At 36.7% G+C, this 18580-nt stretch overlaps 1 protein-coding gene across 1 annotated transcript in view; it reads right to left on the bottom strand.

Moving 5' to 3' along the window:
• TMTC2 (transmembrane O-mannosyltransferase targeting cadherins 2) overlaps positions 1 to 18580 on the bottom strand; it is a 420955-nt gene that overhangs the window by 26365 nt on the left and 376010 nt on the right. Inside the window, exon 11 of the mRNA XM_089652348.1 lies at positions 3515 to 3578. Coding sequence (XP_089508474.1) covers positions 3515 to 3578 — 64 coding nt within the window. The remainder of the gene's footprint in view (positions 1 to 3514; positions 3579 to 18580) is intronic.

The raw sequence follows: 18580 nt of genomic DNA, 5'->3' as shown, positions 1-18580 counted from the left end.
CACATATAATGCAGCACAGGAAAGGATAAGAAAGATAAGCAAAGATTTGCAACCCATAATAATATAGGATGAAATGCTGAAAGACGTATTCCAAAAATCCCCAATGCTAGCTTTCATGCAACCATTCAAGCTCAGACATAAACTTATCAGCAGGAAACTTTATTCTGAATATGATGTCACAAATAAAGGAACCAAGCTTTGGAAAAAAACCAAAAACAAACACTGCAAGTTGCTCAGCCAAATCAATCCATTAAAAATCATCACACGCAAAAGGGACCTTCAATATTACAGGATCATATTGCTTTATCTCCAGTAATGTGGTGTACCTCATCCAATGCAAAAAATGTAATCAGGGATTTTATGTTGACAAAACAAGACAGAAATTACAAACAAGAATGAATTTACACAGACACACCATTAAAGAGCATAAGGAAGATGATTTCTGCACACCTCTGGGACACCATTTCTCATAACCAGACCACACCATGGAAGATTTGAAAGTTTTAGTTCTTAAAGAGAACTTCAAAACTACTCAGGAAAGGAAAACTTTTGAACTAAGAACAGGAATTCTATCTGAAACAAAAGACATTGCATTAAATGTGGACCTCAGCTTTTTAAACCACTATCCAATAGTTTTATGTCAACTGTCACCTCTATGACTCTTTCCCCTTTCCCAGTCCAAAGCCCTCTCCCTGGCTTATATCATGAACTATCCAAGTTTTATTATGATTGATGTGTATGTTTTTTCCCTTTAGAGATTGTGTTAACATATAGCTAAAACTTTGTGTATTACTACTGCTTGAACCTTGTAGAAGGGGATACGCCCTGAAAGCATGTCCTGAAAATTTGGATGTTAGTGTAAAAGCACAAATACAAAGCATCACGGACAGTACTCAATTGTTTGTGCAATGGCAATATAAACTCGACGGCTAATTTGGTTACAGTTGAGCTAAAAAGTTGCTGAAAATTGTCCAGTAAAAAGTTAGTTTTAGTAGAAGTGCTGAGTTGTGTTGTACAAAAAGAGGTTAGCAATGAGGATAATCTCTTGGTTCAGACTGTGCTTTGCCTGTTCAGCCATTCTTCCTCTTGCCAGACTTTTTGCTAATTTGTTAGGAGCCTACTGTCCTTTAGAGTAGCATGTTTTTCTTCTGCTATTATATATGACAGATTTCTGTCAATGGTTGTTGGGAAAGCAGTAGGTGCTGGCACCTGCTGCATCCTTAGTAACCAGTATTAAGTATAATGGTCTAGTATGTCTTTTTAGGGGAACCACAGGCTAATTTTCTTTTTGCATGGTGTCACCTATTAACATCTGTATTAGACCTTTATCTTGGATATGGGTCTTGTATAGATGAGGGGAATTCCTGGCCATTTGTTACAAAAAGAATGAAACAGCAGGGAGTTATACATTTCCTTTGTGACATTCTAGGGGGTTTCACTCAAGAGTAGTGCATTGCCAATGAGTTCATTCCAGCCAGGAAATACTATTTAGGGCTAGTTGGCCCACATTTTTTTATTCTTAAGAAAGTAGAAGTACCGTAAAATGAAAGGTTTCCCTTGCAGGAGTTTTTGCAACATCACTTCAAACATAAAACTAAACAACTTTAGTTCCCTAGCTCACTCTAGCAGCACTACTGTTCAGGTCTGTTGGTTGTTCTTCAGACCAACTCACAACAAAGCTGTGCTCCTGTGCAAGCTTTGCGCTTTTTTCATGGCTCCTTCAGCTCTCTCTAAATTTGCCCACATTCTGGCCTGGGCAGGGAACTTCCTGTCTCCTGGATGGAGTTCAGAACTACTGCTATACCCTTGTTTATAAGGGATGTGCACACCTGCACAAATGGCCTGCTGGCCACCAGAAACAAGATTAGAGGTTTTATCCCTCCCAACACACTTTGAAACTTACATAACTCAATCCAGGAATTACAAAACATGTAGACAAATGAAAGACCAATTTTCTCCACTTAAACCACTTAGGACTAAAGATCCCCTAAATCTGTATACATAAGAAACTTGTGTGCCTTCTCCCAATGGCAGGGCCCAGCGCCTTGAAAATGTCAGTTTTACTGTAATATACATTGTACAGATGCACCACTTCTGTGGATATCAAGGTGTACCTCTAAGCATGCTATTTAAAGAAACTTTGCAATTTTAATGTTGTCTATTAAGCATTACTAAATTTGTTGTTCCCAGATAAACACAATTTTTAAAATGTCTTTTTTTTGCATTGGTACACGTTCCCCAGGACCATGGCCAACACTTCATGCCATTTGTTTGAAATTTGCCTATAGCCTAGAAAATGATTATTGCTGTTTTTTTAACATTTGGCTCCTACTAACTTCAACGGGGTTACTAACTTAACGGGGTTAGGTTTTAGCACCTGAATTTTCATGATGATTGCTGAACCTACCTCAAACCAAACCCAGGTACATTCACCTCATCCTCAGTTAGCTGGAGAAATATCTTAAAATTTAAGTATTTCAAACCAACTGTAAACGAGTAGAGATTAGTAAGACAACATTGCTTATAACTTATTATACTTTTGGGTGGAGTCATTCATGCAATGGTTGTAAAATGATAACATCCTGTGCAGCTAATATATAGCTAGAATTGTGTGATCACCCTCTGAAGACTCTCCTTCAAAGATCTTGCTGCTCCGTAAGACACCCATATGCAAGGTATCAAAAGGAAACACATCACAACTGAACTGCAAATTTCAAAAGCAGAACTTCAGTCAAAAAATTAAATCGCCAATTAAAAGATAAAATAAAAAAGAGCTTTTACTGGAATACTTACCATTATTATGGAGCTATTTCCCACAGTTTGTATCCAATCATTAGATGTCCTTGGTATTCTGGACTGAATGATGGCCAGACTGTCAAGGACCCCCACCCTCCCTCACCTGTGACTGAACAGTAAAGGAGAAGCAGAAAAGTGACAGGCGCATTTCTCTGTTTGCTTTCTCCTCCTGTCAGCATTCGCCTTTGTCAGCATATAAACTGGTTGGCTGCTTATGATGTTTCCCCTCCCCCAATCTGAATTCTGCTGTACAGTGACTGAAAGAGGCTGATATCACGTTAAATCTACGTACCTGCACTGCTTGAATTAAGAAAATACATTCAATTATGCATTTATGACTGCAAAAACTATATTCGTTTTTGTCTTGTGTATCTGCAGAGTTTTTAAATAGCTTTTTCAACACAAAAACAAATGTTGCGTAAAATTCAAATGAAAACTATCCATGCATCAGACCCAATTTACAACACCATTTTTCTTTTGTATGGCTATAATATGCTTGATACCGTGCCCCACACAGCTCATGCCTTGAACCAGAATGTTTAGGAAAGCTACATTTTCAAATTAAAAATAGACATGTTCATATATCTGCTAGCTAAAGTCTATGTGCCTAGTTGATGCAGCAACAGGTCAAGCATTAAATTCTGAAGTGCACATTTGGTTAGGAAAATTTTTACATGAACAATAATATTGTTTAAGTGATAATATCCAGCACACTTACATTGGGTCTCAGTTCTGCTGCCATTTTGTAGTAGGATTCTGCTGCTTCATTTAGACTAGCTTGCCTAAAATGAAAAAAGACAAAGTTAATTTATTAATCTATCATGCTTAACATAGACAGACTGCATTGTACAGCAAAAATGACAGATGTGATGAAACCATGGTAATACTGTATTTTCTGTACTACCTGTTTGACATCGGAATTAATACTAATCAGCTATTATTCTGTCATTTTGGAAATAAGACCCAAAATCCACTCAATCTTTTAGATAATTAGACACAGAATCACTAGTGTTGACCAAATCTATAGATTATGAAATATAATATTTCTCTGATATGATTTGGTAAATGAAGAGTTCTTACCCAGAAGTGAAAGGTTTAACACAACAACCAAAATTTATTGGTGAATAGGATGGAGGTCTAAACTAACACAAACAATCTATCTAGTTACATAAATGAAATGCTATTAAGAAAGCTCAAACATATTACAAAATACAAACAGTGATACAGAAAAGACATAAGACAAACATTTAGATATAAGTGCAAGGGATATATTCCATAACCACCATGGAACTGGACGTAAAAGTTCCATTCCCTTCCTCTGGTGTTCCAAAGAGAACCTCTCTCTCTCTCGTGTCCATAGTTATAGACCTCTCCTCCATTAATTTTCATAGAGTATCTCTGATTGGTTGGCCAGTCTATTTCCTTTCATAATTGACTAACTTAAAATCCCCTGTATTTAGCATACACCAACCCCCTTTAAGGCAAATCTTGGCACACCCTTTATAGAATTTAAGCATGCCAGTTCCTGACCTTTTCCTGGGAAACTAAGTATTCATGAACGACTGGCCACCTTCATTGCATAAATGAGGTATCCATTGAAGTGCATATTTGGGAAGCCAACAGGTCTGTCCCATTGTTAGATAAACTCTGACACGGAACTGTCTGAAAGAGGATTCTCAGCAAAGACTTCTGTTATACAGTAAAGAAGATGTAATTAATAGAATATTCCCTGTGGCAACTATGGTATCTATAGAACAGGAATTTATGGGAAGATACAGCTCTAACTGAAATATATTCATAATTACATTATTATTTACAGTGTTTAATGGAGATTTCACATAAACTCATTATCTAAGACTAGAAAGGGAAAAAAACCCCCCAGCAAAACATAACCGTGCATTACTTTGAGAAAGCAAGGTGTCCCTTCCTCACTGGCAAGGGAAATTCTGCAGTATTTCAGCCAGCAAGGGTGCAATATCTTGCTGTTATGACCATCAAGGTAGAGACTCCCTTACTGAGTGTTTTTTTCCCTCTATAGCCATCCTTTTACTAGTGTGTTGTTGCCTGTGACAGACATGCAAGTGTGACATTAGCCATAGTTATTTTTTATTTACACATTTTCTTTATTAGTTTTCTACATTTTGAAGAGTGGAATCTAGAACATTCTGAAATAAGAGACCCTTGGCATGAATGTAAGAAAAGACTAGAAAAGTAGAAGTATAAACATTCAATGTGTCAAACGATCCAGATAATGGCAAAACAAAAATGCTGTGATCCACATATACCCAGACACTTCCTAGCAAACATCATCAGGAGTGTCCTTCAGGAGTATTAAATATAGTTCTGTGTATACAAAGCAACAGATAAAAGCTCCACAGGGAATGCTCCACAGCTCATTTCATCCAGCAAGTATTCCAACAAATACTGAAAAATAATACTCAGGTCTGCTATTTGTGAACCAAACGTTACCAATGATTTGTTATAATAAAAGAAAACTACTTCAAAGCTAATTTGTATTCCTTATTGCTTTGACTTAAAAGGGAATAAAATTCAGAATTACATTTAAGCATAGTTGCATTTGAAAGAAAAAAAGGAATGCTAGGTATAACAAGATAACATTTGTACAATAAAGACAATCCAGGAAAAAAAAAGAAAAGAAAAAAAAAACACCATTAAGAAGGTCTTTATTTTGAAGGATAGGAGTCTTGCTTTTATGTAAAGCTACTGCCATTTTTTATATTATTTTTTTGGCAAAGAAAAACCCAACAGGTTAGAGAGATTTTCAAGCAAGAAATGAGGAAATCTCAGAAGTTGGCATTTCCCTGATGATACTGTCAGGAGAGATAAGAGGTGCTTTTTACATATGTCAAGAAAATTGGTCAAGAGTGCAATGTCAATGTTGCTGTATACCACGGTAGCAATGAATTTTCCCAGAGTTATGTACTTATGGGATACTTATTATGAAATTCAGGAGTTTTTGGACATGTATTTAAAATGAGAAATGGAGGCAGAGATTTAATTGATGAGGAACATTTCTGTACCCTGCAGGTAAAAACAAATGTGACGGTCTGTTTTGCTAAGGACTTGGCTGATGGGTAGATAATGTAATTAAAGACTGGTACTAAAAATTCAGCAGTTGATAACATAGTTTGTAACGTCATGCACACTTATGCTCATAATTTACGCAACAAACTTTGTGAGCTAGCAGCTATTATATTTAGGCCTTTGTTTCATTGTTGGATTCAAATGACTGGGAAAGAACTATAACCAGGACCACATATACAGGAAAGACAACGTAGGAAAGTTGGGAGGTGGAGTTACCATTTATGTCAAAACATAAGAGTAATTTTAATTAGAAAAATAAACAATTTGAAACTCTCGGGGTCTGACTTCACACCAGAGAGGGATCTTCCCTTAGCACTGGTGTAGTATACTGACTGCCAGGACAGTCCAGGGATTATGATAGTTTGTTGAATAATTACTCAAATGACAATGAAGGTAGAGGTTTTATTCATGGATGACTTCAACATGCCGAGCACTAACTGCAATTTTCAAAGTGCATTAACAAGCAAAAGCAGACATATGGTGAAGGCCCTTAGAGGGTTTTCCCTGAAACAGTTAGTGAAAAGCCCAACCTGAAGAGATCATTTTCTAGAGCTAGTACTGACAAATTGGGGACAATTATCTGATTTGGAGGCAAGAGAAAATTTGGGTTCTACTGATTACCAGTGTCTTTAGATTGATATTAAAACAAGAACTGAAAAATCATATAAAAAAAAAAAAGTTTTGGATTTTGAAAGGACAAATATTGCTGAAATGGGTGAATTTATAAGCAAAAAAAAAAAAAAACAAATCAAAAGATTAGAGTAAAATGACAGGAGCCTGTAGCCAGTGGGCAGTATTTAAGTCTACCATCCTGGAGGCAGCTAGATTATATGTCAGGCAAATTAGCAGGAGTGAATGGAAGTAAAAAACAATATAGTTTACTACAGTAGGATAGCAAAGGAGAAAAAACAGACAAATGAAGACAAATGAAGGCCAACACATTATCAGTGCTGCCAAAGCACAAAAAAGAGAAGGAAATGGCTAAATACTTTAGGAAAACAAACAAAAGCTTTTTATACACATTAGTTTTCTCAGAAATCCATACAGAAAAAAGGACTGTATCTCAGGGGCAATGAGTAGGTGCCATGTCCCAATTTACAAATATCCATACACAACAGGGAAAAATGGAGAAAATTCAGAACTGCCGCACAGAAAACAAAAAAAATGGTAACCGATGCAGCTGCTATCTCTATGATGTAAACACCACTTCAAAATACCTAAAATGTTAAAAAAGCACTACCACCGACCAAATTAATAATAATTAATTTACAATTAAAAAGTGAATACTTGTGAGCCTCTATGTCTCAGATGTTCAGTATAATATGTGCAATAGGTGGTAGTGAACTACCTGTTGTGTTAGGTGCGCTGGCACTTTCACAAACTCACTTAATTGTGTATATGTAAATTGATTAGACGTATCTATAATGCCGCGCTCCTACTATAAATACTTAATAATGTATTGTATATCACTCATATACATCAATAAACTAAATAAATTAATAATAAATATTAATAAAAATCAATAAATTAATTAATGTGATATAGTGAATGAAAAATCAAATCATGAATATGCTAAATTGTGCCATTAGTGCTCAAACAATATTGTCCATGCCATATTCCAATTTCATGATTAAATAAAGAGTCTTTTATATCTTTGTGCAAAGGTGCATACAGAAATGAACAGTCTTATATATCTTTGTGCAAAATGTGCAATGTGCAGGTGAACTCCTTAATCCCTCTTTCCAGGTGCCGTGTAGTCTCAATATGTGCTCACCTTAATATTTGCCCAAATAAATTTAGGCAAATAGACTTGTAGTCCTTCTAGGACTGGTGGGATAGTGCTCCTTTATGCAGTATTCCAGATGGATGTGCAGACCTGCTCAGATCCTCCTCCTATAATCTCCTCTTAAATCATCCACGTGGCCACTCATAGATAGATTTTTGAAAAGGTGGTATTAGTATCTCCTATTTCCCCTCCTGGGGACACCTCCTTCTTATATCCACCTTTCCTCAATGTTGAGTATATAGATCAGATGGAGAAAAAAAAGACCATGGTGTCTTATCCTTTTGAATAAGCGTATTTATTGCTACCAGATGCGGTGATACAAGCATATGAGGCACTTATCTTATGCAGATATGCAGAGCTGGTGATTCCCTCTGCCTCTCTGTCTGCCTCTGCTAGAGTCGCCGAGCCTCTCCGATGCAACGTCGTGATGTCAGAGCCCCTCCCCTACGCGTTGCGTCACAGGGTCACATGACTTCATTAGGGGGAATTTTCCCCCTGATGAAGTCACGTGACCCTGTGACGCAACGCGTACGGGAGGGGCTCTGACGTCACGACGTTGCATCGGAGAGGCTCGGCGACTCTAGCAGAGGCAGACAGAGAGGCAGAGGGAATCACCAGCTCTGCATATCTGCATAAGATAAGTGCCTCATATGCTTGTATCACCGCATCTGGTAGCAATAAATACGCTTATTCAAAAGGATAAGACACCATGGTCTTTTTTTTCTCCATCTGATCTATATACTCAACATTGAGGAAAGGTGGATATAAGAAGGAGGTGTCCCCAGGAGGGGAAATAGGAGATACTAATACCACCTTTTCAAAAATCTATCTATGAGTGGCCACGTGGATGATTTAAGAGGAGATTATAGGAGGAGGATCTGAGCAGGTCTGCACATCCATCTGGAATACTGCATAAAGGAGCACTATCCCACCAGTCCTAGAAGGACTACAAGTCTATTTGCCTAAATTTATTTGGGCAAATATTAAGGTGAGCACATATTGAGACTACACGGCACCTGGAAAGAGGGATTAAGGAGTTCACCTGCACATTGCACATTTTGCACAAAGATATATAAGACTGTTCATTTCTGTATGCACCTTTGCACAAAGATATAAAAGACTCTTTATTTAATCATGAAATTGGAATATGGCATGGACAATATTGTTTGAGCACTAATGGCACAATTTAGCATATTCATGATTTGATTTTTCATTCACTATATCACATTAATTAATTTATTGATTTTTATTAATATTTATTATTAATTTATTTAGTTTATTGATGTATATGAGTGATATACAATACATTATTAAGTATTTATAGTAGGAGCGCGGCATTATAGATACGTCTAATAATAATTAATTAGTGCAACCAAAATTCATATATACATAAATTACAACATAAAATTAATCAAATGTATAAATCGTACAATTTCATGAAAAATAAAGTGCACGTGGGCTAAAAGGTGCAAATTAAATAAAGTGCAATAACCCTCAAAGTGTCCCGTGCGCACAGTGTCAATACAAATAAAACAGTCCCAAATCACGAATGTACAAATCTTCTCTTATTTTATAAAGTGCAAAAGATGAAAAATATTTTCAATACTGTTTATTTGAAATAAGGTGAAAAAAAGTCCTGCATTCCTTTAAGGTTCCACCGCAAATATATCCTCTACCATCAGATACATTAAATCCCTCACCAGAACTCTTTGCTGGTAATTTGAAAGAACAGCACAGATCACATGCGAAAATGGTATTTTCAGGAATCATGGCTCATCTGGACCACTGGAACCTTCTCCAGAGCGCCACAGCAGACAACTTGGCACTTCCCCTCAGTAACCACAGTGCATTCACAAGCGCTTAGTGGTCAGTGGGAAGAATGCTCCTTACATTGGTGCTCAGTGGGAAGAATGCTCCTTACATTGGTGCTCAGTGGGAAGAATGCTCCTTACACAAGCGCTCAGTGGGTGGAATGATTGTTACACTGGAGGTCAGATAAGTGATTCACTTTTGTATCCATGCCATCGGTCTACTCTTTTTTGTCAGTAACCTGGTGATCCTGGATTGCGATTCTCTGTGATGCTGGAACATCCTTTAAGATGTCTTGTGTTTTCTATTGAAAACAGACTATCCAATTAATTAGTAGACAGACAGGCCCTTCCACTACATAGTTGTGACCAGAAGCCATTAGACCTGACTTTGTAGCCATACTACGTGTGCTTGTGTTCAATCCAATAACCAGGGTCAAGAAAGCAAATCCAATGTAAAAAAGTGCTTAGCACTATTCTACAGTTTTCAGCACACCTCGTAGTACTACTCCAAACAAACCAAGACAACAGACAGGGGTAGCAGAGGAACTGGCTTGGTTAAAGCTAAATAAATAAAGCAATGGGTCCTGATGGTTTTCATCACGGAGTTCTAAGACAACTTTGATGTATAGCTGTTAGGATCATTAAGTGATTGATTTAATCAAACTCTTCCAATGAGAAACATTCTCCATGACTAGCAGACAGCTAAGATTGTGCCTATCCACAAAAAGGATAGCGAGATAGAAGCTGGCAACTACTGACCAGCTTATTTACCATCTGTTGTAGGTAAATTTATGTAATCACTCTTAAAAATAAGGATCAATGATCATTTAAAATCCCACAATTCTCAGGACCCAAAGCAACAGGGCTTCACCAAGGGCAGATCATGTCAGACTAACCTGACTGAATTTTGTGACTATATTACATATGTTTTAGACATTTGTTACAGTTCCAAATAATGATCGAGTACAAGCTAGGATTTAACCCCTTGGGTGGTTCAGTCTATACGTAGTTAGATAAGGGATAGATATCAAAGTGTGGCTGTAAATTGGATTCATTTGGCACAGATACCAATCTCTAGTGGTATACCACAAGGCTCTGAACTAGGTCCTGTTTACTTAAATCTGTTTGTAAGTGCTATAACTAAAGGCTTGGCCCATAAGGTATGGATTTTGCTGATGACACAAAAGTGTGCAAAAGGGTGCAAGAAAGAGACCATGTGTGATAAGGAGCCAAGTTAGAAGTATTCACATTGTGGTACCATCCCAAACTTTCAATCAAAGCAGGAACAAAAGAGCAAGCATAAGTAACCACACCTAAGCAAACATGTGGAACTATCTTGCTCAGTAAAAAAGGAGTTTATCTGTACCTCACAATGGGATAAATATACAACACAAAACTATAAAAAAAATATAAATATTAATTCATCCAGTTAAAATAGACATATTACATAAAAACAATGAACATCACGGTCTAGCACCATCATACAGTCTTTTAAATTTGTGATGAATAAACAATAAGCGTATAGGATCAATGTGTTTCACTGCATTTGCTTCCTCAGGATCCACGCTCGAGTTGCAACACTAGAATTAATAAGAAATAAAATCCAAACAACATCTTATTTACATACACACACTGTACACATATACAGTCAGGTCCATAAATATTGGGACATGGACACAATTCTAACATTTTTGGCTCTATACACCACCACAATGGATTTGAAATGAAACAAACAAGATGTGCTTTAACTGTAGACTGTCCGCTTTAATTTGAGGGTATTTACATCCAAATCAGGTGAACGGTGTAGAAATTACAACAGTTTGCATATGTGCCTCCCACTTTTTAAGGGACCAAAAGTAATGGGACAATTGGCTTCTCAGCTATTCCATGGCCAAGTGTGTGTTATTCCCTCATTATCCCAATTACAATGAGCAGATAAAAGGTCCAGAGTTAATTTCAAGTGTGCTGTTTGCATTTGGAATCTGTTGCTGTCAACTCTCAAGATGAGATCCAAAGAGCTGTCACTATCAGTGAAGCAAGCCATCATTAGGCTGAAAAAACAAAACAAACCCATCAGAGAGATAGAAAAAACATTAGGAGAGGCCAAAACAACTGTTTGGAACATTCTTAAAAAGAAGAAACGCACCGGTGAGCTCAGCAACACCAAAAGACCCGGAAGACCACGGAAAACAACTGTGGTGGATGATCAAAGAATTCTTTCCTTGGTGAAGAAAACACCCTTCACAACAGTTGGCCAGATCAAGAACACTCTCCAGAAGGTAGGTGTATGTGTGTCAAAGTCAGCAATCAAGAGAAGACTTCACCAGAGTGAATACAGAGGGTTCACCACAAGATGTAAACCATTGGTGAGCCTCAAAAACAGGAAGGCCAGATTAGAGTTTGCCAAACGACATCTAAAAAAGCCTTCACAGTTCTGGAACAACATCCTATGGACAGATGAGACCAAGATCAACTTGTACCAGAGTGATGGGAAGAGAGGAGTATGAAGAAGGAAAGGAACTGCTCATGATCCTAAGCATACCACCTCATCAGCGAAGCATGGTGGTGGTAGTGTCATGGCGTGGGCATGTATGGCTGCCAATGGAACTGGTTCTCTTGTATTTATTGATGATGTGACTGCTGACAAAAGCAGCAGGATGAGTTCTGAAGTGTTTCGGGTAATATTATCTGCTCATATTCAGCCAAATGCTTCAGAACTCATTGGACGCCGCTTCACAGTGCAGATGGACAATGACCCAAAGCACACTGCAAAAGCAACCAAAGAGTTTTTTAAGGGAAAGAAGTGGAATGTTATGCAATGGCCAAGTCAATCACCTGACCTGAATCCGATTGAGCATGCATTTCACTTGCTGAAGACAAAACTGAAGGGAAAATGCCCCAAGAACAAGCAGGAACTGAAGACAGTTGCAGTAGAGGCCTGGCAGAGCATCACCAGGGATGAAACCCAGCGTCTGGTGATGTCTATGCGTTCCATACTTCAGACTGTAATTGACTGCAAAGGATTTGCAACCAAGTATTAAAAAGTGAAAGTTTGATTTATGATTATTATTCTGTCCCATTACTTTTGGTCCCTTAAAAAGTGGGAGGCACATATGCAAACTGTTGTAATTCCTACACCGTTCACCTGATTTGGATATAAATACCCTCAAATTAAAGCTGACAGTCTTCAGTTAAAGCACATCTTGTTCGTTTCATTTCAAATCCATTGTGGTGGTGTATAGAGCCAAAAATGTTAGAATTGTGTTGATGTCCCAATACTTATGGACCTGACTGTATATATATATATATATATATATATATATATATATATATATATATATAACAATAGCAAAAGTGGGGGTTGGAGAAAAAAAATCCCAGTCTTGGATGAGCATATGACTGTTTTTTGGGGGTTTTTTTCCCAACCCCGACTTTTGCTATTTTCTTTGCTGGTTCTATGCAAATTAAGATGTTATTTGAATTTTATTTTTATTAATTCTAGTGTTCCATCTCAAGCGTGGATGCTGAAGAAGCAAATGCAAAGAAACACATCGATCCTATACGCTTATTGTTTGTTCATCACGAATTTAAAAGACTGTATGATGGTGCTAGATGTGATATTCATTGTTTTTATGTAAAATGTCTATTTTAACTGGATGGATTAATATATAATTTTTTATAGTTTTTTGTTGTATATCCCATTGTGAGGTACATATAAAGTCCCTTTTTTCTGAGTAATATAGTTTAACATTTTTGCTTAGGTGTGGTTACTTATGCTTGCTCTTTTGTTCCTGCTTTGTGCAAAAAGATGGATATTTCTGGAGGTGTCTGTAACATGTAACATGATTTGGCATTTCTGGTCAAAGCAGTAGAAACTGCAGTTCAATGTTACTAAAAGTAAATTAATGCATTTAGGGAAAAATAATCCCTAGATAAGTATAATGCTGAGAGTGTTGGCCGGAACTAGAGAGGAAAAAGATTTCTGAAATTTACAGCAGATGATTGCAAAATGAGCAAATCGTGTTACTAGGAAGTGGGAAAAGTGAACAGAATTCTAGAATGTATTACTAGAGGGATCACCAGCAGGAGGAAAGAGGTTCCCATATTGATCTTTCATTGCATCTCATTTAGAATACTGTATCCAGTTCTGGAGACCTTGCTATCCAGTTTTGGAGACATTGATAATGAGTCCAGAGGCAAGCAACAAAAATGGTGACAGGTCTGGGGGATAAAACAAATCAGGAGAGACTTCAGGAACCTCATATGTAGAGTCTTGAGGAGAGAAGGGAAAGGGATTGACAACTTTAAATACATTATAGGTGCGAATAAGGTTTAGGAGGGCTGTATTTTCAATATAAGATCAAGAACGTGGGGACATGACCTCCCACTAGCTGGAGGAAAGTTAAAAACTAACCTTAGAAAGTACTTTACACCAAAAGAGCAGTAGTTGGTGCTTGGAATAGTGGTCCAACATGGGTAGTCAGTCAACAATAAGTAGATTCAAACACGCTTGGGCAAAAATACTCAGACAAAAAAGTTATAACAAGTTAATAAAAGAGGAAAATCAATGGACCACTTAGTCTTTAGTCTGCCGTCAATTTTCGCTGTTTCTATCGCAATGTATATGCTGTAAAAATTCAACTGATACAGGTTCACAGATAAATCAACCAACAAATCAAAATAATCAGTGAACCTTCTGTAACTCTTGTAATACATTAAGAAAATCACATGCAAGCTTTCTAAATAAATAAAGGTCTCTGCAAGATAAATTGGTAAAAGGCATTGTAAATTACTTCTATGCTTTTATTAACACCATTACTTCTTATATGCAAGGGACCTATTTGGTGCCCAGCTAGATTAATTTTAAACTCATGAAAAAAAAAAATTTCCCTCGCCAACACCTTAACATTATTTAGTGTGATTCTTTCTACAGTTTGCTATTTAAGACTTCATTCACTAACTCTTTTATAGCCTAACACTAATTTAAATACCTGTCTCTGCAGTGAAAAGTTATAAGAAAAAAGTTAAATAATCCAGCAATGGAAATAATTCTCTTAGAGATGGTTAAGGCATTATTTTCATGTTGTTCAGATAAAGTAGCAAGATGAAATATGAAGTCTAATTTTTTAATTTATGTTTTTGCTTATGTTAAGGCAGCTTGTACATCGGATCTCCCCTCTAAGGGAAAATTGTTACAGAATTCATGTCAAAATAAAAAAAACAGGAAATATTATTCCACATCTTTTAGGGTAAGTTGTGTCTCATTTGAAGTCTGCTTATGGAAATCTGATCTGTCAAGCAATGCAAAAAAATGGACTAATGGGTATTACATACTCTAGTATGGAAAAGAAATGTGTAGCCATAGTATGTCCCACAATCATATTACTAAACCCTACCGTTAACCCGTACCTTGCCCAGATTCATATCTGAGGTGATGTAATTTCACTCATCCTGAAGCATGTTGTTGTTGAGGCCTTCAGACCATTATACATCCACTAGCATAGGTTTATTAAATAAGCAGTCTACCTACAAACTATATTTTAGTTTTAAGCATGAGCCTGATAGGCTGTCTCTGCCTTCAGCTTCAGTTTTAGAAACTCCAACAGTGTGATTTTTCTGTCATATTATCCAACTTTGCTCGTCTTCACCTGAACATTTTGGGTGTTCCTGCCTATTTTTGCATTCTTCACATTATGCACATACACAGTATATTGTAAATAATGGTGTTGCTCTACTAAAAGCAAACAGACTGTTCACCACTTAGCAAGGGAAGTTGAACTTTTCCCCAGTTCTTAGTGAATTTTTAATATTTTCGTTGCATATGATCGGATATTCTTTGCAATGTGAATTTCACCACATTTACTAAGCTCTGGTAACAGTTCCCTCGCAAAGAGCAAGTTCCCCTCAAAGTGAACAGCCTATTTGCCTCTAGGACATGAACCATAACATATCAAGTATATAACATCTATAAAAAAAAAACATTGCAATAAAGACAAAGATACAGCCATCAGGAAAAGAGAATATTGACAAATGTGGTTTTGTAATACTTAAACATGGTCCAGCTAGACATACTATTGTCAACAGCTAGTAAGTTGGCAAAAGCATTTTACAACTTAGATAATGGTAATAATGAATAGGGAATTTATCATGACCACCATTAAGTATCTTTATATAGTTGAAGGCCATGTTGAATTAAAGATAGGAAAAAAAGTTAAGTAGGGGGAAATGAAGCTCAAGGGGGCATATCTAAAAAACAAGAGTTCCAAAAAGTGTAAACGTGTATAACAACATATACAACAGGAAAACAAGAAGTATGAATATTAAAAAAAAAAACCCTTGAAAATGTACTAAAATTAAAGAAAAACATACCAACATAATTTCCTGTTTTACAAAAATTTCGACTTTCTTGACATATTGCTCCTTTTGCAGCTGTACTGTATGTGCTAGTTATCACTAACAGCTTAACAACTTATTAGGGTCTGATCTATGTTAGGAAGAGGCAGCATAGCATAAGTTTTGTACCCAGAATAGAAACAGGTTTGTAGTTTTTGAATCACTGTGTTGCTTTTGACTTTATGTTAACGTCAGTGAAATAACAGATTTGTTTTGTTTTAAAAACTTAAATCAGTGTTTATTTACAACCAAATTACTAACACAGCCCAACAAAAAAATATTTTTTCTTGGCGCCTTACCTTTTAGACCTGTTCTTGGGGCTATTTGGGGTGTTGATTCTTCACTGGTTAGACTGCATCAATTCTGATTCCTTAGATATTGTCGAATTTATATAATTTTTAGTCAGTTTTTGAAAAGATCTTGCTGATCAACGTGTTCTTCTGTTACTTAGTTTGTGTTTTTGCGTACACATTAGCAAATATAGTGGGAGTGTTTACATATTTCCACCTGTGATTTTTCATTGGAAACACTGGACTCTAAAGTGTAAGCTATTAACTGTTCTATAGTTATGATCGTATAGGAGGTGTATTTATATCGCCAATCACATTGTTTCAGTTTTGCAGATCGAGCACCATAGAAGTTATGGCTTGTTTTTATGTGTTTCTTTCATGCTACAAAGAGATTCAAATACTTTATTAAAATATCCTGATTTTTGATGGGCAAACAGAGTAAAGAGTGGTATATGGCATTTATGCTGTATCTTAAAAACTAGAGCTGATAGGGAAAAATTGGTGTCATTTTTGGTATCAGAGGGTCAAATATACCTAGGAACAGGTCTAACATTTGAGGCACCAAAATATATGTTGGGGTATGTAGTCTTTTCATTTAAGTGTGGGGTTTTCTACTATAGGTTCAGATAATATTTAACACTTACATTTTCGGCACACTATAAATGTAGAATCTTTTTAGCACTTGATTGGTGTTTTGTTTAAGTGCCTTCTCATGTCTAGGCATGCATGCCTGGGAAGTGGACCTTCATTCAAAAGTGAAAGTGCCACTTATCTTCCTCCCCTACCCTTGTCTCCATCACTGATTTTCTATTTATTTTTTTTATTTTCACAGTGGGTGGTTAGATTTTGAATAGGTACCCACTCCAACTTGCTGCTACACTTAAATTACAACTACACTTCAGTTACAATTGCAACACAACCTGCTACATTTCCATTACAACTGAAGTTACAGCCAGATCCCAAATCCAAGATGGTGGTGCTGGGAACAGCACTGGACCCCAGGGACTCATTTTTTTTAAACTCAGCAAGTTCCTCTCTAAGGTGGTTGTAAAGCTCAGACATGAAATATGAACAAAGCATATCCCTTTATAATGTGTACTTGCCTCAATAAGACAATGCTTTACAACCACTTTAGGCTTTAGTGAACGTGTCCTTTACAGTTCCTGATACCCACATGAGTTTAATCTACATCGAAAATATCTTCAGGACCACCGTAGAAAATGTCACTGTGCAGCTGTATGTGACTCTCTTTTTTCCCTTAAAATGATTTGGCTAGGAAAGCCTGTTGTGCATGTGTGCTGTGGCCTCAATTTCTATGGCTGGGTCCATACTCCTATGGATGTTCTTCAGCTATCAGTATATTGTTATGACAAGCTGGATTGAGAGGTTGCTGCAGGTATGTGCAGTCACCTCAGGTACATTTAATAGCTGTGCTTTTCTCCCCTTTTCCCCAGAAACAAACTTGTTTTAAGCAATATACAGTTCCCACACAGACCAAAGTCATGATATGTAGTTGATCTGGAGAACTTTCTCATTCAGTACACACTGTTCAGATCTTTCTTTACGTTAAGGTGTTGTGAAGTGGAAAATTAGACTGCAAATGGACTTTTTGCAAATTGATTCATTTCAGGTTTTTACGCAGAATTTACATAATGCACTCTGATTCTACTAAACTTGATTTGTGCCCAAAAAGCAATTCACTTCCAATGTCATCTTTGCTCTTGTGATAACCTGCAGTTATATAAAGGAAAAGTGGTATATGTTATAGCTACATTACAACAAATGCAAATGTTATTAAATCTGCTAATCTCTTTACTTGGATATACTGAAAATATTGTTTATTCTAAAAGAGAAGACAAAATGTCTTACCTTTTATTTATGATAACGTACTGTGTTAGAACAACTCTGATATAGATGAATACAACTGGTGAACATGATCAGAGATGCCACCCCTAAGCAGTCCTCACGAGATATAAGAAGCCAAGAGGCAAATCAACCTGCTACACTTCAATTACAACTGACATATAGGCTGTTCATGTCAAAGCCTGGGTCATGAAATGCGTTGAGCAGAGTCATTGATGTCATTACTTATGGAGGTATACTATAAGAAGACCAGAAGATAAAAAAGACACTGGATGCATTAGCAGTCCTGAGTGTAGCATCTGAAAATGTAAGTTTTTAGCCTAGTTTTTTCTTTGTTTTTCCTGTCCTACTGAACATTGGAGTTGTGTGGAGTAAAATGATCTTAAGGAAGGTGAATCGTAGATACGTATCCTAGATATCTTGAATGGGGACAGCATTTATCTTTGTAAAATTAAGATCATATGTATTTGGTAGTTCACCAATTCATAGGTACTTTTAGGAGGAATAACACGTGGATGTAAACACAAAGTTGATCT

The sequence above is a fragment of the Staurois parvus genome, unplaced genomic scaffold (assembly GCF_062004578.1).
Source record: "Staurois parvus isolate SC_StPar_1 unplaced genomic scaffold, SC_StPar_1.0 ptg000025l, whole genome shotgun sequence".
In the NCBI taxonomy this organism is placed as follows: Eukaryota; Metazoa; Chordata; class Amphibia; order Anura; family Ranidae; genus Staurois; species Staurois parvus.
The sequence above is the reverse complement of the archived record's forward strand: the minus strand, read 5'-3'. Positions and strand labels throughout refer to the sequence as shown.